General features: G+C 36.9%; 1 protein-coding gene across 1 annotated transcript in view; it reads left to right on the forward strand.

Moving 5' to 3' along the window:
• Nucleotides 1–26,383, forward strand: part of LOC145660858 (uncharacterized) — a 270,816-nt gene that overhangs the window by 128,637 nt on the left and 115,796 nt on the right. Inside the window, exon 3 of the mRNA XM_081726283.1 lies at nucleotides 17,041–17,262. Coding sequence (XP_081582409.1) covers nucleotides 17,041–17,262 — 222 coding nt within the window. The remainder of the gene's footprint in view (nucleotides 1–17,040; nucleotides 17,263–26,383) is intronic.

Here is a 26,383-nt window from a genome sequence, read left to right on the forward strand (position 1 = left end):
TTACTTAGTATGAGTGCATTTCTGGGCATTTTTCGTTACGTGTTTCCACACATGTGAATCACCCTGCTTCATCTGTTGTGCTCTACCGACACTCCAGATGTCTTTCTAGTGCATTTGAGTACAAATTCGCTACACTTAATATTCAGAACGTCACTGTTGGCCAGCATCCGTACCTGGCGATTATGCAACCACACAACGGGCATAAAGGTGTCCGCCATTTTGTAGTTGTTCTAGATATCGACTTAATACAAACGAATTATTGTTACCTGGTAGAAACCCTATCAATTCCTATCCATTTAGACCAATTTTCATTTGGCAGATTATCCGGGACTTCCTACGTTCCTTTGGGGAATCCCTTGCGCATGCATGGTAGGATTGTGAAACATGCAAAATTCAATACAGCAGGTACGATTTCTTCAGTGAATTTTTTACCCGCCCTCTTTACGCTGGATAGTTTCCGAACTATTGGCGTCCGAAAGTCATTTTCCCACGCTTTCGGCACCTTGTAGATCCGAAACTATGTCCGATAGCCGAAAGCTCAAGAGAACGTTTTTCTTGTTTCAGTGGCAGGAGTCACCTCCCAAGAGTTGTAACAGTTAGTTTGTAACACCCGATATATATATATATATATATATATATATATATATATATATATATATATATATATATACATATATATATATATATATATATATATATATATATATATATTGAGGGTGTCTTACGTAACTTTGCGACCTTAAATATTTCCGAAATAACAAAAAATTTGACAAATCTGGTTAGGCAAGAATGTACTCATGCCTGGGGCTATAAGATTCTGTAAACAACAGGTGCCCCCAGGATCCCATAATAGGGGCCCAGGGGCCAACTCGAAAATTTCAAATAGAAATCCCCTATTTTTATTGCAGATCCTGATTCTACGATCAAAACTAAGCAACTTTTACTTGAAAAACTTTTTCGTTATTCTAATAGATGGCGCTGTAATCGTAAAAAATGAATATCATCGTACGTACGTCCCCTAACTTTGCGACCTCAAATATTTCTGAAATAATAAAAAATGTAACAAATCTAGTTACGTAAGAATATACACATGTCAGGGGTCTATAAAATTGTGTAAACTACAACTGCCTCCAGGGGTCCCATCGTGCGGCCTCAGGGGACAACTTGAAAGTTTTAAATAGAAACTCCCTATTTTTGTTGGAGACTCGAATTTGGGATCGAAAATACTCAAATTTTAATTGAAGTACTTTTCGTTACCCGCTAGATGACGCTGTAATCACAAAAAAGAAATATCATCGTACGCTACCTGGGGTTGATAATAAACTAAATAACTCGAGAAATACATGTGCAATTAAAAAGCACGAAATATGTGACCAATATTTTAAAAAGGCTTAGCATAAAACAAAATTGCTTTCATTTACATTTCAATGTGACCATGGTAGACAAGTACGATGTGGAAAAGAAAGATTTTGTGTTTTGCAACAAGAAATGTCTTCCCTAGAATCGCAAAGTTCAAGTAGACCAATATGTTTATTAAATATCACGTGATATGGACAGATTGAATAAAATCATTATTTCACACTAGTACGTAAAAGCGCAAATGACAAAGGAGATTTCACAGGAGAACAAATTTACAAAACCTGGATAAAGCACAAAGAAACTTAATTGATATACAGGGCTATTTAAATGATCTTCACGATTTCAAAAGTTAGTAACTCAACTTTGTTTAGTCACAATGACATGCAGCTTATGTTGAATTAGAGAAAACTCAAAATTATTTTATGTTTATAAACACATGCGTGTTATGTTCGTTGTCAAAGCTGCTCAAGATGAGTGCAGTTTGTAATTCAACATACATCAGTTTGATAGTATAATTCTTGGCACACTTTTTTTTACATTACAGAGGCAGGAAATCCACCTGCTTCTTAAATACGTTCTCGAAGTTCAGTTAAATTGTTAGGGAGGGGTGGCTGATTCACTTGGATTTAACATAACCCTAACTTCGTTGAAAATTCCCTTTCACATGAAAGTAGAGAAGTAAAAGAACGTTGTCCTGTCTTCGTTTCCTGCTATCTAAAATTACTATTACCCTCGTTACGGAATGCGTAACTACACATCAGCTTTACCAGCCACGTAGTGTCTTCCCGTTTTTTTTTCTTCTTCGAAGAACTTGATTATCATGAGTCCCCTTGCCTCTCTCGACTTGGTTGTCTAAAATTGGCAGATGAACAGTGTAACTGATATTTCACAACATACGCTCAAACTGCACACCATTCTTAGTCTGGCAGTGAGCAATTCGATGGTAAAACACAAATACTGCATTCCTGGTGATGTTCAGTTCAATAAGTGCAACTTCATCAACAACCCTTTGACGAAGATTATCCAAAGTGGTTGGTTTTGTTTGGTATAGAAAAAATACTTGGAGTTTTAGATAAACCCAGAACAAGTAGTATAGTGGCGATAAATCAGGCGAACAGAGAATGAACGGGCCACCCAATCTCACCTCTTTTGCAAATCCGTTATTTAGGAAATTCCGTGTTAAGAATTTGCCGCATATTTACACCGTTGTGCGGTCTTGTACATCTTGCTGAAACCATCTGTAGGCAAAATTGTCTTCTGCAGTATCTCTCATTGCTGGAACTATTTGATTTTGAAGCATCTCCTCACACAATTCAGAAGTCAAATTGTTATTAATAATAAAAGGGCCCAATTATTGTATATTTAGCACTGCCGTCCAGATATTCAACTCTTCAGGATGTAGAGTGTGTTTGAAAGGACCAATGAGATTGTTGTCAAATTAAAACCTGGTATTACGTGTGTTAATGTAACCGGTTAGGTGAAACGTGCCTTCATCAGAGAACACAATGCTAGTAAGAAACGTAGGATCATCATTGGTTTGTTTCATCATATCTTTACAAAATTCTACACGGCGATCAAAGACATCTTCATTCAGTTGGTGTATCACATGAATTTTGTATGGGTAGAACTTCATTTTCTTTTACATTCTTCTCGCAGACATGGACTAATGTCATATTGTTCCGCAGCTTTATGAATGCTAAGTTGAGTATTTTCAACAAATGACTGCAACATCAAGCTGTTTGTCGCCGATTTCGGTCGACCAGGAATGTTACAATCCTTTATAGTTACCGTTTTCTCGACGCGTCTTACGATACACTCGATAGTCTCGCAATGGGATTGTGTGGAACGCGAATTTTTTCGTCAAATATTACCCTTACTTCAGTACATGACCTTTGGTTATTGTCCATCCTCGTATCGTCGAGAGCGTTAGAACTTTACTTTGAGAGCAGTTGAAATACAGTAGAAATACAGCTTGAGTGTTGAGAGGTTCTCTGTAATAATGCCTACTGATACTAATATCTAATCATGGCTTCTACTTTGCTGAACCGTAATTTACAATCAACCATAAGTATTTACAGAACATGACATATGGGTGACACATATGTGTCTTCTGGTCAAATGTAATTTGTTCCAGTAAATTTATAAGAGCCCATTTGCTCTCTTAGATCTGCCGATCAACTTTACATGTTTATATTTACTTTCACTTCTCAAATGGAATTATATGCAGTTTCAAATCAAATCGTAATTATGCACATCTACATAAAATAACAACAAAATAATGATGTCCTTTTAAACTTTAGTAGATCCATCGATCAACCTTACGTGTTCACTTTCAATTTTACCTCTCAGATAAAATCACATGGTCTATATTGAAATCAAATCGCATTATACATATCTACATAAACATGGCAAAAATGGATAACTTAATTCTCTTTTTACACTATGCCCGATTATTAATTGAAACTTCGTGACCCAACGGAGAGCTAAAGTAAATCAACCTTCATAGTATCCACAAGCTCACAGAAAAAATATGTTTTTGAAGAATATTATTATCATAAACTTGTGTTCTAACCCCTTTGTTTGCAAGTTTTAGCAACAACATCACACAGCATGTACAGTTCTTGAACCAGCTTTTCATTTATCAACCTCAGGTACAACGATATTATTATTTTTGCGATTTATGTGTTATCTAGGAGGGCAACGAAAAAAATACTTAAACAAAAAATTGTGTATTTTTGGTCGCAGTATCCAAATCTGCATTAATGGAGAGGATTTCTATTTGGAATTTTGGGAAGATGAAGATAACTTCATTTTATGTTAGTTGAATCGATCTTTGAAAATGATTCGACACGATTCGACACGACACGATTGCAAGTGTATTTCTCGAGGTATTTAGATTATCAATAGCCTTGAATGACGTACAAGCGTACGATGATATCCAATTATATTTGCTCCAGCTCCAGCTAGTAGAATAACGCAAATATGCTTCAACTAAAAGTTCTTTATTTTCGATCGCAGAATCAGCATATGCAATAAAAATAGGGGGTTTCCATTTAAAACTTTCAAGTTGGCTTTCTGGGCTCTATGATGGGACCCCTAGAGGCACTTGTTGTTTACAGGATTTTAAAAGCTTCTGGCATGAGTACATTTTTGCCTAAACAGATTTGTCAATTTTTTTGTTATTTCGGAAATATTTAAAGTCGCAAAGTTAGGTGAGACACCCTGTATATATAGGGTCGGATCCAGGATTTTCTAAGTTGGGTGCACCAATCACTAACAAAATAACCAATCAGATTGAAACCCTCCAAAATGACATGCTACAATATTCTTTACCTCTACAGTGCTGATATATAGAACGTAAGGGTGGGGGTAGTATTTTAAAGAGGGTCGCAAGTGATAGCAGGAGAAAATATTTTATCTCCTCTGGCTTGTGTTTTCTTCTCTACTTGACAAATGTTATATTGTTTTACTTGGTGAATACTTTTCCTTGAACCTTCACAAAATCGACTTAAACTACTGCTTTTGCAAAGCACTGCTTTCTCGCAAGCCCTAAACAAAGAAAGAAAAAAAACGCCAGAAAATTTCGGAAAGTGTTTCTATTTTTACTGCCAGCTTCTCATTTTAGATAGTATATATTTACAACGATAGGGGGTGTTCGTGCATCGGTATACCCCATAAATCCGGCCCTGTATATATATATATATATATATATATATATATATATATATATATATATAAACTTAACACGTCAGTTGCTGAACATGATAAGTGACAGTCATATTTTGTGTATATTGTCCACATGGGTATTTAGGCTTATTTGTATGTAACTGTATGCTGAGTATTATTCAATAAAATTAATTGGACGGATGATACCATACATACCTTTCATATATTATTATGTGAAGCTAATACTAAATTCAAAACCTTGGCAATGTTTACATCACACTAATTTTGAGTTCTTGAACAATGTACGCCACTGTTCATATGCTATTGATGTAAGTAACTTTGTAGTGCGGAACTTTTCACGGAGTATTCAATCGGAGTTTTCAGTGTCAAGCTCACAATTCTCGCAAATGTTTACTTTCTCACTATGTTTCCCACAAACAAATCTGCTGCATTTGGTACGCACGATTGTTGTTTTAGGAAGCTTGTTTTGTTTTTCACGTTTCGTTCTCGCCTGGGAGTTGCATACATGACACCTACCTTTGACTGTTGTTGCAAACCGTGCATTGTCCTGATGATGTGTGGTGATTTTTCTCTTCAGTACGCTTTCCATTGAGGAAACAATATTACGCTGCATACCCATAACATTTTTGGTGCGTTCTTCAATGTTTGGCTTGATGAGTTCAATTCCCAGTTTTTGTAGAAACACGCGCCTTCTATTACTTTTTGTTTTATTCCAATCAGGAAAGTTCATTGTGTACAAGGTATATACGTTTATACAAGCGATGTCAATAAGCATAAAAAAGACGGATAGTGGCCATCTCCGTGTACTTCTGTTGGTGCTGTATTTACGTGCCATTTGGTCGATTGTGTCGACACCACCTTTTGTTGCGTTATAGAATAAATTTATGTATGATTTGTTCTTTCCCTCAGTATATGATATCTTGTCATCATTATGTTGAGTTGACAGTAGTAATAGAAGTTTCTTCGGTTTTTCCTTAGCTACATAGGACACTATTGTTACCGGAGGCTTTCCACTGTTGGGATCAGTGAATGCAAACATATTAGAATGTTGTTCCCTTTTGTTGATGGATTTAAGTTCCTCAGGAATGTGTTTCCTATTGCTTTGTAATGTTCCTACTAATGTAAGACCATAGTCAGTGTACAAATCTTCAGCCAATTCTACTGACGTATAGTACCTGTCTGTAGTGACATTCCTACCTGTATTCTTTATAGGAGTGACAAGTCGTTTCACTACTTCTTTTGGTCCTCTTGAGACAGTTGTTGTGCCCTCTTCCTTACCGGCATACACTTCCATATTATAAACGTATCGGTGATCACAGTCAGCCAACATCGTGATGAGTATATCGTATTTGCCAGGTTTCTCTTTCATAAAAACTTTGAACTTACAATTTCCGCGGAAAAGGGAAAGCATTTATTCAATAACTTCTATTACTTTTTGTTTTATTCCAATCAGGAAAGTTCATTGTGTACAAGGTATATACGTTTATACAAGCGATGTCAATAAGCATAAAAAAGACGGATAGTGGATAGACGGATAGTTCCAAGTTTACAATACTTTGGAAACGTGTCGTTCAGAAGGTTGAACACTTTGCGTAAAGGTGCAAATTTGTCCTTAGCTTTCCTTTGCTCTCTCGTAGCCTTGTCATCAAACCGAAGAATTTTGAGGAGAGAACGAAATCTGTTCCGACTCATGCTTGCAATGTATACAGATCGTCCTAAATCCTCAGACCGCAAATCGTGATAGTCTAAGTTAGTGTCATCAATTGCTCCCATTAGAATAAGCACTCCTATAAGTGCAAGCGCTTCACTTTCATTGGTGGGGTCAATATTTTCTCTAGATGCTTCTTCATTGGTATGTTTCACGATTTCTGATAGAATTTCGTCTGTGAAAAATTTCAGAAAAGATTCACGAATATTGTTTACAACACCGTCTGACTTTAGTCCTGGTCGTTCACGTATAATATTTTGCTTTGTTCTTCGTAGACAAGGTGGTGGTTTATCAACGTACACTCTACCAGATTTGCTTATGTACCTAGTAGAAACATACGTTCCCTTACTATCGTCCACATTCGGATTATCACTATAGTTTGATGTTACCGATTCCGAGTCACTGGAATGGTAAACTTCATTGTCACAATCATAAATGTTTTCGATGTCACTTACATGGTTCTAGGTCTCACTTACATCTTCTTCTAAACCACTTAACTCAGTTTCACTCACATCAGAAGAAAGTTCCTCCGCTATTTCTTTTTCCGACAAATATCTACTTATTATTATCTTGTAAAAGAAACACAACGCACTGAAAACTATACAAAGACAGTTCACAGACTGTACAACTGTTCTCAAAGGAGTATCACCCTTGTGCTGCTAATGACGAAGATGTAGACAGTCATTTGTCTACTATATGAACATAGTAGCCAGCTAAAAGTAGACACTAAAAACAAAAAATATTCCAAAATTCAAAGTACTTAATTGGACCAAAGGGGGGGGGTCAATTTGTGTCCACCGTCGAATTTTCCTTTTATTATTAACCAACGAAACAGAGGAGAAAGATTTGCCCCATCGAAACAATTATTTTAGGTACTTACTCACACAAAAATATTGAGAAGGGGCTCACAAATATTCAACATCAAAACAACGATATTCAAAAGTGTGGACATTTTATAGCCCCCCCTTGGTCTTTTGAGGGTTAAATAAATATGTATTACAAAACAAATGTCTAAAAAGAAAGAAAAAAACTTACAATAATACTGAGACAATCAAACGTATTGGTGAAGTTACTTCAGTTACTTTGGTAGTTTTTTACGCAGTTCTCCACTTGAGATAATCAAATCAATTACTTTTTTGTTTACATTCTAGAATAAATCTTTTTCTGTAAGCGTAAAAAGTAAACAAGACAAATGGTTTTGACTTACAGTAGATCTTGGTCTAGTTTTAACGATTTTCAATTTAGAAGATGCCCTCTCACATGTGAAAAGCGCAAGGGGCTGTTACAAACTATGGGGCCTTTGCTAAGTACGAAGTTTAACTGGCACACTGGGTCCTACTGATATGAGCAACGGGGTCCCGAGAAAACTTCTTTTGAAAAGACGAACTTAGGCTTCGTCAGCCTTTTTGGTAGGAAGACTCAAGAAAGCACTTGCGATCGCGAAAATTCAACTAAGGCCTAAAGGTCCTGCGCCTCGTGATAACTGCGGGGCCTCTCGGGACTCGGGCCGCCAAGTAGACATCGTGGCCAGTCTGGCACTGCTGATATGGGAATACGAAAGAGTTAAGGAAAATAATAAAAAAAAAGTATTTTGCGTGGCAAAGATATGTAGGTAAATTTATCATTATCTTCAGAGGGTAATCATTGGTTCAATGCGGCCAACTTCCAAGATAAACAGACGGCCAACTTACAGTGTAATAAGTAGCGAATGTCTTATGGGAAAATGCAGGTTCAATACAAACCAGGTCAAGATAAGCAGGTGGCCAGGTTGACAGATTTTACTGTATTTTACTGAAGCCAAAAAACAACCGAGCATCGTCTGAGCCCTTACGTTTGATTGGCTACTTTCGTTTCCATCATGATTGTTGGCTCGAAACATAACGATCTTAGTAGCGCGGAGTGGGCATAGCAAGTGTGGCGAAACTGTGACGTATGGCTTCACGATTTTGTTGTGTGGGCAGATCCTCTATTTTATAACAGCCTTGATGCTAATATACAAGCGCAATCTCACATTCTTAATTCTGCTCATAATCTCCAGTGTTCCTGCCTATCACGCTCTTGTAAAAATTTTCCTCTATCAGCTCCTACCATTCTCATTCCATAATGTTCCAGCCCTATTCGTGATCATCCTGCTTGATAGTTTGCACTTTCCTTCAGTCCCACGATGCAAATGACAGAATAATACCTTGAATAAATAACTCGTTTACTCTAAAGTCATTGGTCTGTCAGGTGCTTCTCGTTCAAGTAGGATGTCCTGTGATCAACGTAACGACTCCCATCGCTGTTTTATCTGACTCCCATGGCTAATTTCTCTACCCTTGAATTCCATTTGTTTACCATGTAGCGTCATGTTGATGAGTCAACACCAAAACATGTTACCTCCCACCGATATCGAACTCGAAACCGCTCGCTCAAGAAGTCAAAGTTTTAACTACTTGACTAACGAGGAAGGTCCATAAACCGTGATAGTTGAATTTTGACTAAAATTAGTGATAAGATTCAGTTCGAGTTCCTAAGTAACGTAGTAATAGTCACTCGATGCGCAAATGCTTCGTTAAGCTGCTACACTGACACCATCTTGAAATCCATTAGGCAATGTCCAAGAATACCCTTTTGGCACAAAAATGAGAAAGCTCTTGGTAGATCTGACTTCACTACTGTAAAGTGAGCGAGACCATCTATATGCGGGAGTACTTCCAGTGCATAATCACCATCTTGAATCGCGTTCAAATATGATAAATGGCAAGGGGGTCATGTGGGGTATCAAATAGCACTGGAATTTACTCCTGAATTCATTTCCGTAACCAAAGTTTAAATATCTGTTTTCACTTCAGAGTTAAGAGCTCTTTCACCCACAGGAACATATAAAAACTGTGCGAGTTAAATTTGTGTTATGAAACTCTGTCGTGCGAGCAGTTGCAGGTTTTTAACTAATGCAGTAGTAATCACTTGATGCAGTAAGATTATTACAAGATTCAATACCAAGTTGCAGTCCATAAAACAAGCTTCTTTCTTGCTTTTTCCTTCAATATTAAATAAATATCTGCATCTTTCCACCTTTAACATTAAAAAAATCGCTGATAATAAGGGCGAGATTAGTTTTTATATGAAAACTGTGATAAATAACTAATTGTAGCAAGTGTGCCTTAAAGTCCAAGGATTTATGTATTATTTAAATCACGTATTTGACAACTGAAGAAATTCATTATTCGTTTGTTTTAACGAAGATAGGTTAAAAAGGAAAATATTTATTTTAAAGAATAAATTTTATGATATATTGCAATTGTGAGTACTTTATTCCAGTCTTTTCCACCCCGTGGAAATGCATGATTTGCACATACCTTAGAGTCGGCCTGTATTTGTAAATATTTTTGTAATACATCACTTTTGGATCTTGAATAGAAGTAAATATCTCGATTGTGTGCAAACTTGGTCCATACGATTTGTTTTGAACGAATCTCTACATGTTGGCAAGTTACAAGCATTTAAAATGATATGTATGGCTGTTTTTGTGTTTGAAATATTTATGGGAATGTTATGAATTTCCAATATTACGAGTACTGCGTATTATTAAGAACTGACAAAATAAACGTGTTAGTTCTCTTGACTTTAGACTATTGTTTAGGGTTTTAAGACATAGCATATGGAATTTAGAGTGCTTTCCTACAGACAATTGCAACATGGGTGTGCAGTGAGGTGTGTAGTGTCTGTCTTCGAATAACAAACCGTAGTAGTACAGCAAGTTTGGTGCGGGCAGGCATGTGATGTTCAGTACGAACGCATTTGTTGGACCTGTGAAACATTCGTTCCGTGCATAAAATGCGAACAATTAATTCGATAAACGTAGTCAACATTTTAAATCAAGCAGTGGTGGAATAATATAGTGTCGTGAGTGAGAATCGGATAGAAGATAAGACATTTTCAGGTACATTGCTTGTAATGATAGCAAGCAAATACGATGGTAACGATTCTCTAACAGTAAGTTACACATTCGACGTAAACACTGACACAGAGAGTGAGCATGAAGATTCGACAAACGAAATGGATTTGGAACAGATAACTAGTCCATTAATTAATGACAGTGAGCATTCTACGAGCGAGTATAAGATGTCATCTTCAACCTGGACTAAATCTGTACGTGTAATATAAGCTGTCGTCAACAAATACGAACAAATTAAGGAGCATGTTGCATTATTGAAAAGGAATGGGAAACGCAACACTGTTGCAGCTGCAGCGAAGAAATTCAAATTCGATAGGGCGTTTGTGTATAAGGCTTTGAAGTTCCATAACAAACCTCCTCGCTCTCATGTCGTATCACAATTTAAATACGAAGTACTAAAGACATTCAATATTTATCGCACTAAAAGGCTTACTATCCATGATTATGATTTGAAAGCGTGGATGTTACTGACAACGAGGAAATTGAGCTTTCCATTCCTCGCTTCTCGTGGTTTCATTAACCAATTTAAAAAAAAGCACAGGATTCCCTCAAGAAGGCTTACTCAATCTGTAACGAAGAAATATGTTGAAAACGAAGGTTAATTACTTGATAATGCCCAAAATTTTGTGATTAAAATGAATAAATTAATACATGAGAAACCGTACAACAATGAATGCATCTTTAATACTGATCAGTCTACCAAATGACCTCTGGTAGAACTCTGTCAGAAATAGGTGACAAACATAATACAGCAGTCGTTCACTCTTTAGCATCAGTGTCCTACGTATACACCATCCAAATTCACATTTCCCCAGTAGGTACACACACACACACACACACACACACACACACACACACACACACACATATATATATATATATATATATATATATATATATATATATATATATATATATATATATATATATATATATATATATATATATATATATAGCGTACTTCGAAATAGGTATAATTTGTTACAGTGCTGATATTCCATTTTCACTGTAGGGATTTAAGGATTTAATTAACGATTTCTCTCACTAGGCTCAAGATCTGATTGGTATAGTGGCTATTGCACATAACTACTAATGCACTAGTTAAAGGACGTGCAACTGCTCCCACGACAGCATTTTATAACAAATTTAACTCGCACAGTTTTTATATGTTCCTGTGGGTGAAAGAGGTCTTAACTCCGAAGTGAAAAAGATATGTAAACTTTTTTTTTTACGGAAATGAATTTAGGAGTAAATCCCAGTGTCATTTGATACCCCACATGACCCCCTTGCCATTTATTATATTTGAACGCGATTCAAGATGGCGCCTTTCAAGATGGCGATCATGTACTGGAAGTACTCCCACATATAGATGCCCTATCCCGGTTTACAATGGTGAAGTCAGATCTACCAAATGATTTTTCATTTTTGTGCCAAAAGAGTATTCTTAAACATTGCCTACTGGATTTCAAGATGGCGTCTGTATAGCAGCTCAACGAAGCAATTGCGCATCGAGTGACTATTACTACGTTACTTAGCAACTAGAACTGAATCTTATCACTAATTTTCATCAAAATTCAACTTACGGTTTATGGACCTTCCTCGTAAGCAGGAGTTCAATGTAGGGATACTTTGAATACTGTAATTCAAAACTTTACTGGCTAAGAAATTAGGAAACTTGAATTAAAGTTTTAGATAAAACGGAGCTGGTATTGTTCTAAGCCTCTGTATTAGATAAGAAAGTACACGAAGAAGATGAGAAAAATTCAAAAAGGTTAGTTTAAAAGATGAACTGACCTTGTTTTCATATTAAACGCCAGGGGCTGCTAAATATGCGATTCGAACTGGCATTGGTCGCTGGAAGTGTGACGTCACGCGGAAGAGAGGAAATCGCGTCTTCTGATTTTAGCATATACTTTTTGTATACTCCGAGCATATTCTAATTTCATTTGATTGTTGAAACTACATAAGACAAAAAAAAATTACTAATTCTAACACTACAAATACGCAGGATAAATTGCTATATTATAATAAATTTATATTAATGTTATCATACACTCGTTGTTTTATGAATATTGATAGGAAATGTTAGTGATAATTCTAATTGCAGCCCTCAGAAATCACAGAACCCGGAATGCATTGATTGTTTTTCCTTGCACTGTGTTTCTTCATTGTTTGGGCTTTATTTTTTAGGTTGAGATTGCTCCAATAAATGTTCTTGTTTTTACGTGTTTCTACTATATTTTGGGTTTAGTTCGCGGAAAATGTGCCTAAACAAAATTCGTAAGTGCAAGTGCCACGAGGCCACGAGGCTAATAACTGCAAGTCTCATTAAAGGATCTGAGCCAGAACCTGACTAAGCACAAGCCTGAATGAAGGATGTGAGTCGAAGCAAAAATGAGTACAAGCAATACTAGCGCCAGTGAGCTCGAGTCCCACTGAGAGTTGAAGTCTGAGCCCAAGTAAGCGCTTGCCCGAAAGAGATCAGAGAGCACGAGCTCCAGGGGACCTAGTTAGTGCAAGCCTCATTGAAAGATATGAGCCCGGGGCCAAATAAGCACGAGCACACTAAAGGTAATGAACCCGAGCTCACATTAGTGAAAACCGCGCTGGTATCAGAGAGCTCGAGTTATATTGATGGTACTGAGATCGAGCCCAGCTGACGGAAGTGAGCCAACACAAGTGAACATGAGTCCAATCCAGATTAGTGTGCCCGAATCCAAGCTAGTGCGTGACCGAAGGAGACTAGAGAGCGCGAGTTCTAAGGAGCCTAGTGAGTTCGAACCTCATTAAAGAATGTGAGTCCTAGACCGAAAAAGCTCAAGCCTCAACGAGAATAAATAGCGCGAGCTCCACTGAAAATATGGAACCCGAGCCCGCATTACACATTTCTGTCAGTGAGTTTGAGCTCCATTGATGAGTGAGCTCGAGCCCAGTTGACGGAAGATAGCACGCGCGAGTGAGCAAGAGTCTACCCGAACCTAACTAATCGTGTGCTCGCTCGAAATACATTAGGGTGCGCGATCTCCAAGGAGCCTAGTGAGAGTGAGCCTACTCGAAGATGTGACCGAGACCGAGTAAACCCGAGCCTCATTGAAGGATATGAGCCCGAACTTGAGTAAGAGCGAGCCTTAACGAGAATAGTGAACGCTTTTCCGACTGAAAGTAATAAATTTATTGCAAGCCCCACTGATGTCATTGAGCACGAGGTCATTAATGGTAGTGACCCTTACTCTAGTTCAGATTAGTAAGCCCGAGCTTTATTGAGTGTAGTGAGCCCAAACCCAATAAACGTGTACCCCAATGAAATTAAAATGAAAATGAAATGAAATGAAATGAATCTTTAACTTTTACGTCCCACAGTTATGCCGGTTAGGCTAAAGGAGACGTTAATTATGAGAAATGAATGAAATGGTGATATGAAGAAAGTGGGAATAATTGGGAGAACCCCGAGAAACCCACGAGCCCGGTGTTTGTCCACCACAAAGTCCATACGGCGCGAGCTGGGATCGAACCAGGGACCCCAAGCACCGGAGGTGAATGCTCTACCACTGATCCACCGCGCCTTCACCCCGAATGAAATTAGTGAGCACGAGCTCCCAGCAGTCTAGTGAGTGTGATCAGGGTCGGATTTAGGGGGTGCACCGGTGCACGTGCACCCTTTCGTTGTAAATATACACTATCTAAAATGAGACGCTAGCAGTGAAAATAGCAAAACTTTCCGAAACTTTCTGCCATTATTTTTCGGTTTATGGCTTAAGAGAAAGCACAGCTTTGCAAAAGCAATACATTAAGTCGATTTTTTGAAGGTTGAAGGAAAAGAATTCACCAAGTAAAAACAATAAAACATTTGTCAAGTAGGACAAAAAACATGTGACCTTCTTTAAAATACCCCCCCCCCCAGTTCTATGTATCAGTGTTGTCAAGGGTAAAGAATATTGTTCCATGTCACTTTGAAGAGTTTCAATGTGATTGGTTAGTTTGGTAATTATTGGTGCACCCCCGCTCAGAAAATCCTGGATCCCACCCTGAGTGTGATCCTTATTGGAGGATGAGTCCTAGCCCAAGTGAGCACGAGCCTCAACGGAAATAAGAACGCGAGCCCCATTGAAGGTAACGAACACGAATCCATAAGCTGCACATGTAACCGTTTTAAACGTTAAAGTGAATATTTAAATAAGAATAAACGCAATAAACACTGCATGTTGGCATACGGAAAACCTAGTTTTGAGCGAGCATTTCTGGCGGAAAAGGGAGCAGCCAATCAGGTTTATCTCGATTATGTTTTTGGCTTCACCGAGTTATGGGGAAAAATGGGCAAATCCTCTTTTCTAACATTTTACTCGTCCTATAGGATCTGCATCCATGACTCTAGTTATTTAAATTTCTACAAGTTCTTCAACTTTATATGTTTGAAAAATAAATTGTTTTCTCCTAATCTTTTACTTCTGTTCGTTCTTAACAATTCCATGCCAATTCGATATATGCAGAGAAGAAATTGCATGAGGGCGGAACTTTTTTTTCTTACAGGTAGTTTATTAAGTTCGTGTTGTAAGTCTGCCTCATAATCTTTCGGTAAGAAATAAATAGAATAAATATTAGCATTGTTTACATCGATTCTGTCTGCGCGTTTACACCGAGAAACTCACTGACGTTGTACCAACAACATTTTAGGAAAGGGGTGCTATGTTATACATGGAGTCTTCCTTTCTCAATTCGGACATTGAGCAACAACAAAGTTATTTTTATTCATTTTTGTCTCAATAATTACCCATTCTTTATAAATTTCACGCATCGACACCCTTACTGTATTCCCTACAATATGTTTGTTTCGTGCTCTCTTGCACGTGACGTCACGTCCCGCAAGAATACTGGGTATTTTTTTCTCTCGATAGCAGAAAACGTGCTACCTGTAATACTCTATATACATTGATTAAACGTATCATTTCTATTTTAAATGTTACATTTATTTACCTTTATTAGCTATGAATGCAAATTTACCCGTCATACAAATAAAATATTCTGCCTCCCAATCATTCTTTCCTTGTTTGAAACCTGGAAATCTCTTGCTCAGAGCATCACTAAAATATATTTTCTTCCCTGCACTTTAATGTCCCTTACTAAAAAATAACTTTGAAAAATGTATTTTGTTCCAGGTTTCTATATGTGTTCCTTTCCTTAGTCGAGCATTTAAAGTTGAACTGTTTAAATCGACTGTATATTGTTGCTTGTTTTACTTATTATTATATATCTCACTGGGTACTTTTATCGATTGTTGATTCGTTCGAAAGCAGGAAACACCTCAATCAGAAAAAAAAAAAAACAATACTTTTATACCTGCTGTAGTAACTTTCCCATAATAGACACACACATACAAAAGCTGCGACTTACTGTAACAACAATGAAACCACAGCCCTACATTATTATGAAAAGGTAACACAACATTTGAAACAATGAAAAAGTTTTCATTTCTTTCTTTCTCTTGTTTAGTTTCTTTTTTCCACTAGCACCATTATAACTTATTCTGTTCTCATTATACCCTAGTGTTTCATGCAAAATCTCCTACCTTTATTTTCACGTCATGTTTCGAGAATATTGATTCAATCTTTCTTAACTGCATTTATGATTACAATATTTCACTATCCTCCCTTCAGCACAACGTGCGATGTCCCAGTCCCATCATTGTAGAACTGAACCTCGTACTGCTAGGAGTATTATTATTTGTAGTTAAGAATCTAAGTTTTAACCTTTGAGATTACCAATTGACCGTACTGCGTCGCTAGTGCATCTACACTAATCTCTTCTATCTCTTCCTCTAATATCAGAGGTTTCTAACCTGACCTCTGTTCTAATCTAGTTGTACGAACGTATTGCCTTGCCGAGATTTAATTGGAATTTATTATATTTTGTCTCTGGAATATTTTACCATAGAAGGATTCATACAAGTATTTACTGTTAGTAATGATCTTCCTTCTGTGAGGTAGAGTTATTGACCTAAGTGGAGAACGCAATCGAGTTGGACAACGAAACCCTCTCATCCTATCCGTGAAGACTGACATTAGGACCCAGCATTCTTCCCTATCCGCCATCTATGGGGTTTACCATACTGCGATGCAGAATAATCCTCTGCCTTGTTTGTAGATCCTATGTTCCAGTATGATCTCTTTGATGGTAAGTGGTATCTGTGAATCTGAAATAACAGTTGTAACTGTGCACACAATTGTGTTAGACGCTATTTTATGTGTTTAGAGATATGAGCCCAACAAAACGAGTTAGATTCGAATTGTGGTCAGTTTTTTAAATATTAATTAATTGTTCTATTTTCATGTATTACAACTTTTTATTACAGACGTGCTTCCTTGCGAGGATCAAGATGAATTAGAACGAAACATTATTAAGCTGAAACATGAAGTACCACGAGGAAAGTTAGTTGGTGTAATATTTGAGGGGAATTTCACAGATGGTCATATACCTGAGCACTTATCATATACGATTCGCCATAACTTTGACTATTTTAGTTGTGCAATCAAATATCCGTGTGAAAGTAGAGGTGATGGATCAGGAAAGTGCAGTAAGTAAATTAATATAACTTTATTAGTGTTAAGGTATGAACCAATAATTCAGCGACTAGGAAAAACAATGGTAAACACCTCTTGCTGTAAAATTTAATTATTAGGTGGAACAGGTTGCGGTCGAACCACAGAACAGAATGTAGGTAGTTTAATTTCTGAAATGTACGTTCAGGTGACAGAAAAGGATTATTTGGCATGTGTCATTGCATTAAATTGCATGGGAATGTTGAACCTTCTTTTCCAGATTACTCGAAAGTTACAAAATGTGACATACCCTTATGTTTCCCCGAGCCTCTCAATTATTTAATTGGCGACAATTACATTTAAGAAAGAAGGAGGTCCGACTTACAGGATCCGAGAAGGATTAAGAACTTAGTATCATTTATTTATTGGGAATTTGAACAAAGGTTTAAATTCTATTTCACAATAACTTTACAGAAAGGTCCGTATAAAACACTATAATTGCACCATAGTTCCTCCCTTAGACTGTGGCTTATCCTTGAAGTTTGAGCATTGCGGTGGGTAAGTTTCTTAGCTTTGGTGCTAAAAAGGACGAAGAACTTCAGTCCAATTCAATTATTGTAACCTACATATAATGTACACTCATATCCAAAATGATTGTCGCATATCTATAACTGTCTTCGTGTAAGAATAGACTATAATTTGATAATGATTTTGTAGCGTACTTTTAATACTGATACTATTTGTATATTCGGAAAATGTATATTTGTGGTAAATTTCATAGGGAAAAAATATAAATACGAAAATTAGAGTGAGTAGAACAAAATGTTGCTAAATGGACAAGAAAGTTTTATTTTCGTTTTATTGTTTTTATTTACTGCTCTTTTGACATGAAATTTACCAAATACATGTCTTTGCCGATTATATACATACTAAAATTATAAGAAATACCGGGCGAATTCTTTACAAAATTATATTCCTACCACAACACATTTATAGACATGCGACAATAATTTTGGACATGAATGTACATCTACATGGAAACCAACTTTCATCAATCCTGAGAGAAGTTTGAAATATGTTATCCTTTGCTCATCCATATTTCATTGATGTACACTGTGCTTAAACAGTAAGTACAGTGTACATTTGCACGCGATACGTATAATAATGCCGGTAGTGGCTTCGGTTTCAATACAATCAGATCCTAGATTCCACATGTACTGGCATTGCCTGCTGAAATGCTGGCGGCGGGAATGCAATCGGAGAACGCCGCGACAATGCGAATGTTACCGCAGGCATCGGCTTTGGCGGGGACAATGCTTTCCTATAAGTGGAACCACACGCCAGTTTTTACACCTGGAAATATTTACCCTCTTGTTGTTTGTTTGTTATTTCAAACAAAAAATCAAAAGCCACATTTATAATGATATCATTGAGTGTGATTAGTGTATATAGTCACTTCGGCAAGATGGCTTTATATCTGAAAATTTGATAAAGGGTAATCAAGGGCGCCATCAGGGGGGCAAGGTGGGGCGCTTGCCCCTCCCTAGAGGAAATTGTACTTCAGAATATCAAAAATCCAATAGAATTTTTACATTAGTTACAGCAAAATTTGAAACTATTTTTGAAACGTCGCTTATACTTGCCCCCCATTGTAAACCACAACATGGTCGCTCTTGGGGGTAATATTTTCTAGGAAATTAATACCTCCCTGTCAATTCCTGGTTACTTCAAAAGACATAATCAAATGTTACATTATAAATTGATAACATTCTGTGTTATCTCCTAGCAAACGCACTCACTTTGAGCAAGATGGCTTTATATCCGAAATTTTGACGGGAGGTAATATTTTCGTAGGAAATTCCCCCGCTCCGTTGGTTCCTGGTTACTTCAAAGACAAAGTAAAATGTTAAATTATAAATTTGTATCATTCCGTGTTTTATACTAACAGACGCACTCACTTTCGGCAAGATGACTTTATATCCGAAAATTTAATAGAGGGTAATATTTTCCTAGGACATTAATACGCCCTGTCGGTTCTTGGTTACTTCGAAGAAAAGTCTAATATTACATTATAAATTGATATTTCATGTTTTATTCTAAAAGACGCTCTCACTTTAGCCAACTTGGTAGAGAAGTAAATTTTCATAGTAAGTATTACTCACCTTGTCGGTTTGTCGTTATTTTAAATGCAAAATCAGACGGGACTGTATTAATTAATATAATCTTATATTCTTTGTTAGAAGCTACGATTATTTCGTCCCATTCCTATTTCTATTCAAAAAGGTGACGCTGTTTCGGCAACTGGTTAGTTGAAAGTAGTGCTCTCAACGGGTCGGGTCGGGTCGGGTTGAAGACCGACCCGACCCGACCCGTGACCCGAATTGACTGACCCGACCCGATGACCTGACCCGACCTGACTGACCCGAACCGTGATCCGACCTGACTGGCCTGACCCAACAACCCGACCCGAGCTGACCCGGTTCACCCGACCCGACAACCCGACACAAATAACCCGACCTGACAACCCGACCCGAGCTGACCGGATTGACCCGACCCGACAACCCGACCCGAGTAGCCTGACCCGACAACCCGACCCGTTTGAGAGCACTAGTTGAAAGATAGGTCAGATATTAAATTGCAAAGTCATATCATTATATGTTATCTATTTGGATACGCAGTCATTTTGGATAAGATGGTTTTATGTAGGAATATTTGCCAGCGGATAGTATATTTTTTCTAGGAAATTATTCTCTCAGTTTCTGGTTATTTCAAAGAGAATGTCAAACGTTAGAGAGAAGGGTCACCTTGTCTCAATTTGGAACCAGACGCAATGATTTTCTGTCACCAGATTTAGTAACCTTTTGTTCTCTTTAAATCTTTTCTATGCTGATGAAAGAGTATGAGGGTGTACTCGTTCTCTTTCACTACCCTGATTTAATATAGCAGAGATTACACAAGCATTATTTTCAACCTCTATTTAACAGCAGAAATTATGATTACCTTTACACATACACAAAGAGAGAGGAATTTCCAAAAATAACTAAAAAAAACAATATTTCTTTATTATTATACTAAACTTCACATTAGTGAATACATTATAACACGATTACTATTACTATTAGTATTGGAAAGCATTGATAGAAATATAGGTAATGAATAACCTGAAGCCATAGAGACTAAATATAAAAAAGAATATTGTCCACAATATTGAGATAAGTCACCCTGAATATGTTTATTATACCATGTATGAAATAAAGTTTCTTTTTTTAAAACAACACACACATGATATTGTATATAGGGTGGTAGCCCGTAATTATTAAAAAAGCTCTCTCATACGCGTATTAGATATATGAACAGCAACACTGTGTTCACCAGGCTTATTACTAGAATCAGTATTTATGATTACGGCTGCAGGAAATGTATGAATAAACTAAATTAGTTGGGCTGCAGCATATACACCTATAAAAAGATTTTTAAGCAACTTTTGTTGAAATGCCTCATAAAGTTAAAGAGTATTTAATATTTTAATTAATATATATATTTTCCTGGAAATCAATTTTAAGTTTTGAATAGAATTCAACGTAAAGAATTGCTGTTACAGGATATGGCTGTGCTTGCTTAAAACAAACCTTTAATCCTACACTTCTTTGATGTTGAGGACTAGTATGAAATGCAGCACTAGTACTAGAATCGGGAGTTAAATCAAACACCAGTAGAGTATAACCATTAGTATATTCGGAAAGTAAAATATCGTTACCTTGATTAGCATAATAAATATCAGAACCTGTAAATAACGTAGAATACGCTTGTATATATAGCTTATTATCGAAATCTGGTTGTAAGGTTTAGATGGAACGGGAGTTCCATCAACATACAATGTAAAGGATGACATTGAAATGCCTAAAATTAAAAGGATTTGTCTGATAAGTACCATTAAAACCTGTATTAATAGGAAATCCAATGATAATACATTTATGCACTGTATCGTAAAACAGATCTGAAAGTGTACTATTCATAATTCCTTGTGCTAAAATCTCTGTCTTCAACTGCACTTTTGCTATAGGATATTTTATTCTAAATTTAGGATTTTGTAATACTTTATTTTGTGCTATTTTAACTGTGAATGATACATCAACATTTTTCACAAGCAGTGTTGAATCTCTTATTTCTACTTTTCCATCAGCATCGGCTTCATCCATTAGACAAAATACAGGTTTAGCTGGGATTAGTTTAATACGCAGTTGTACACCATTCAGTACGGTAGCTCAGATTAAGTGCGTCAGCACAGTCACACAGTTTACGCGCCGCTCTATTTGTTCTTCACCTGCAGTTCTGTCAGTCGACAGAACGGACTTTCTCTTTCAGTCACGAAAAATGTATGATCACATTGTATACACGACTCCAAAAGCACATTACCACCTGCAATTCTCCTTTTCCTGCAATAGCAGGAAACCCAAAAAGCTCGGCGATTGGGTTGGTTGCAAATTCGAAAGGCGTTGGACTAAACCTCAATTTTGTCACAAATATATCAGTGTGGCAAACTGCAAATAAGAGAATAAAGCAAATTGTTAAGAATGACAATTTTATTATTGTGACGGAGTTGGATGATGTCAAAAGTTACAAAATGACTTACTTAAGCAGTTCAAACAAGATGAATAGTAAGGAACAGATAACAGAAGAAAGCATTTCTCTGGGGACACCAGTGGCGTAGCAGACTTGCGGCCATCCCATGCAAGATAAAGAGATGGGACCCTAGTTGTAAACCCCATTGTTATAATAATAATAATTTTATTATTATTAAAAAGTCGTTTCCTTTTCAAAATCTCTGACTCTGCCTCAGAGCATGAATGCCTATAGCGATCATGTGTGCACCTTTTGTCAATGAGCGATCCCAAAGGCCAAAAGAAATGGAAATCTCCAAGAGAGAGAAACAAAAAACTTTCTTATGGTAAATTCTAGTTCAAAGTTCGAAGCACTTGCTTTTGCACGTGATTTTTTGTTTCTTCTTTCAGGGAACACAAAAGTTCTAGCGCCTAAGAAATTACTCCATATAATATTGCAAATTTGCAAGTGGATGTATTTACATTGCAATGTGCGGTAATAAAGATATTATGATTAGAAAACAATATTGCAAAATGTAAGTTTAATTTCTTCATCCATCGCAAGTCTTAGGGGCCCTTTATACCTCGCCGCCCCACCCCCGAATATCGATATCGGAAATTTAGAATGATATACTCATGTCCATATATTTGTGGTATCGAATTTTGATATATGATAATATAGATATCGACGATAGCGATATATCGATATATGACAGGCCCAGGTCCAAGAAGCGATGCTTCAAATATACTGGAATCAACAATCAAATTCTAAATAAGTTCTCCATTTCTGTATCCAATGTTGAGGGGGAAGGGTGTGAATCCGAATAGAAATTTAAAGAAAAAGAAATGTTAAGATAAAAGTAGGTTTTCCGTTACCCGCGATGGACGTGAATGAAAATATTGTTTATTTATTGAGATGTGCAAACTGAATGTGAATAATAAGTGTTTATTCCCCCATACTCTTGTCCAGAGGCGGATCTACACTTCTGGGGGCTCGGTGATTTGTAATACTGCCACTTAGAGCTACTTTTAAGAACTCCAAACTCTGGAATGGATTTTATTTATATATAAAATAAGAAAGATTCCCCTTCCGGGGGGCAATCGGCCCCTGGATCTGCCCCCGCTCTTGTGTAGCATACTTTGAAGTCTGCGTGTCTGCTCCTGACGCTGCTGATCCTGCTTTCTAGGGATGAGCAGATGCAAAGTTCAGCAAGTTTTATTTGAAACTTGACTCGACTCGAAAAAGATTCTCAAACTGAGATACAGTAAGTTACTGTTACTTACATTTTTAAGCAATAACTTTGTTTTTGTTATGTATTTTTTGGGGGTGTTCATGAGAGAAGGAACTTACAAGTAACACATCCGAAGTGTAACACTCAGATTTTGATGAAATTTGGCAGGTAGATACTACACACAAAATAATCGAAAAGGTGTTTTTTTTATTTTCTGCGGAAAAACAGTTTTAGGGCCAAAAGCGCAACCCAAAATTTTGAAAGTTGACATCCGAATAGCAATAACATGTGAACCGAAGTGAATGAAATTGTGCACAGATGTTTCAGACGTAAAATGCGGGAAAACGGGTTTCGTATTTTCCTGAAAAAAACGGTTGGGTGGAGAACAGACCCCTCGAAACCTTTGATCGCGAAATATGAAAAGTGGTAGTAACAGTATGTCACATGTGTGTAAAGGACATGAAGAATTGCAACGAAACTTTCTGTATGGACAATGCGCAGAAAATAAACGAATACGGTATATTTTTATTTTCTGCGGAAAAATGCTTTTAGGAGACAAAAGCCCTTCACGCAATTTTGAAAGTTGACGCCCGAAAGGCAAAAAGAAGTGAACCGAAATGAATGAAATTGTGCACAGTGAGGAAATACGGGTTTCGTATTTTATAAAAAAAAAACGGTTGATTGGGCACGGACCCCTGCAAACCTTTGATCAGGAAATATGAAAAGTGCTAGTAACAGTATGTCAGATGAGTGTAAAGGACATGAAGAATTGGAATGGCAGATTGTGTATAGACAATATCCTAAAAATAAACAAAAGCGGTATTTATTTTCTGCAGAGAAACGGATTTAGGGACAAAAGCCCTCACCCAAAATTCTGAAAGTTGACGCCTCAAAGGCAAGAAGAAGTGAACCAAAGTGAATGAAATTGTGCACAGATATTGCACACGTAAAATGAAGCAATACGGGTTTCGTGTTTTCCTGGAGAAAACGGATGGGGCACTGACCTCTCCAAACCTTTGATCACGAAATATAAAAGTGCTAGTAACACTCTGTCAAATGTGTGTAAAGGACATGAAGAATTGCAACCAAACTTTGTATATAGACAATACGCAAAGATAAACGAATACAGTTTTCTATTTTCTGCGGAAAAACGTTTTTTGGGGGCAAAAGCCCCCACCCAAAATTTTGAAAGTTGACACCTGAAAGGCAAGAAGAAGTGAACCGAAATGAATGAAATTGTGCACAGATATTGCAGACGTAAAATGAAAGAATACGGGATTCGTATTTTCTTGAAAAAGAAACCGGTTGCGTGGGGCACGGACCCCTTCAAGTCTTCGATCGGGAAATATCAAAATTATAGTAACAGTATGTCAGAGTGTGAAAAGGACATGAAGAATTGCTACGAAACTTTGTGTATGGACAATACGGAAGAAATATACGAATATGTTTGCTTTGCGGAGAAACGGTTTTAGTGAGAAAAGCCGCCACCCAAAATTTTGAAAGTTGACGCTCGAAAGGCAAGAAGTGAATCGTAGTTAATGAAATTGTGCACATATATTGTAGGCGTAGAATCAGGGAATAGGGTTTAATATTTTCGTGGAAAAAAGGACTGGGTGGGGCACGGTCCCCTCCAAACATTCGATCATGAAATATGAAAAGTGCTAGTAACAGTATGCCAGATGTGTGTAAAGGACATGAAGAATTGGAATGAAACTTTGTGTGGGCAATAGGAAAAAAATAAACGAACACGGGTCTCTTATTTTCTGCGGAAAAACGGTTTTAGGGAGCAAAAGCCTCCACCCAAAATTTTGAAAGTTGACGCCCGAAGGGCAAGAAGAAGTTACCCGAAGTGAATTAAATTGTGCACAGATATTGTAAACATAAAATCAGGGAATTTGAGTTTCGTATTTTCCTGGAAGTTCATTTACCAGTGTCTGGTTTCCTCTTTTAGATCTATTGCGGACTTTAAAGGAAGTAATACAATATAACGAATTATAAGAGTGCCAGTGTGACATTGCTCAGTACAATCGGTAATATATGGGATTCTAAATCCAAAGATCGTTAGTTCAAATCCTGTTATGGGATACTTTTGAAAACGCATTGTGCATCGCTACTTTGAGTTTTCTGAGTTATTCGTCGTTACTTTTGGTGAAATCACATTTAACAAAATAATAATAATAATAATAATAATAATAATAATAATAATAATAATAATAATAATAATAATAATAATAATAACAACAATAATAATAATAATAGCGCCTGTCATTACTATTATTCGCATGGGACAACACAATCTTCTTTATTGTTTTTATTCTTCACTCACTTAAAATTAGACTTTATATGAAACGCACATGGTCAAATGGGTTATATTTGTATGGTAGATCTCATTCGTTATCTGTACGTCTTCTCGATTCTCCAGTTTCGCAATATCGTATCCATCGTTGAGCAGTCTTTGCAAAGCCGTAGATAGGGGACGAGCTCGGTGGTTACTCCGGGCGTTAATACCAAGAGGGCGCCGAACAAGCAAGAAGAAAAGAAAAGTGTTGGAAATGTGTAAACGACGCATCACTCCAAAAAGTTATTGGCGCCCTATTAAATCAATATTGTTGTCGATTTGCAAAGAAATAGATTTATTAAAAATTTTCCTACTCGTTTTGCTCGAAACCCAAACGTTAAGAGTCACAATAAGTTTTTACTTTTTATTTAAAGAAAGTAATTATATATAATTTCTTAATGACGATATGATATACAAGGTACCGAGAAATTTTTATATTGTACGCAGAAGCATTCTCAAAATCAGAAACGGTCAAAGTATGAAATACATGTTCTTCGTCTTCATGGTGATGATTTTGCTTAGTTAATCACACTTCTCTACCCTATCGGATTAATCACGACGGTGAGAAAGAAAATATGAAAATGAGAGGAGTGAAGACATATACTTAAGCTTCTATTTGCGCGGGAATGTTAGAATTGAATGCAAACAAGGGGAATGACAACATTTTCGAACTTAAAGCAACTGTAGAATAGGGGCTTAAGGGGTCACAATCAGGGACGTACCCAGGGGCGGGTCCTGGGGTTCAAACCCCCAAAATTTCGAATTTTGTATGCATTTAGCCCAATTTTTGGGGGTAGTTTTAGGAATTCTATTACGAAATACCCACATATTTCGTTTGGACACTTGAAATAAATTTATGCCTACGCTACTGGTCACAGCTTAACAAATTTCGTCTTTTCGAAAGACTGGTCACTACCAGTGATTTTTTTATTTCGTTTGTATATGAAATGCTTCCAATCTGAATGAATTTATTGGGATCATTTCT

This window comes from Thermobia domestica, chromosome 9 (genome assembly GCF_964235325.1).
Source record: "Thermobia domestica chromosome 9, izTheDome1.hap1.1, whole genome shotgun sequence".
Lineage (NCBI taxonomy): Eukaryota > Metazoa > Arthropoda > Insecta > Zygentoma > Lepismatidae > Thermobia > Thermobia domestica.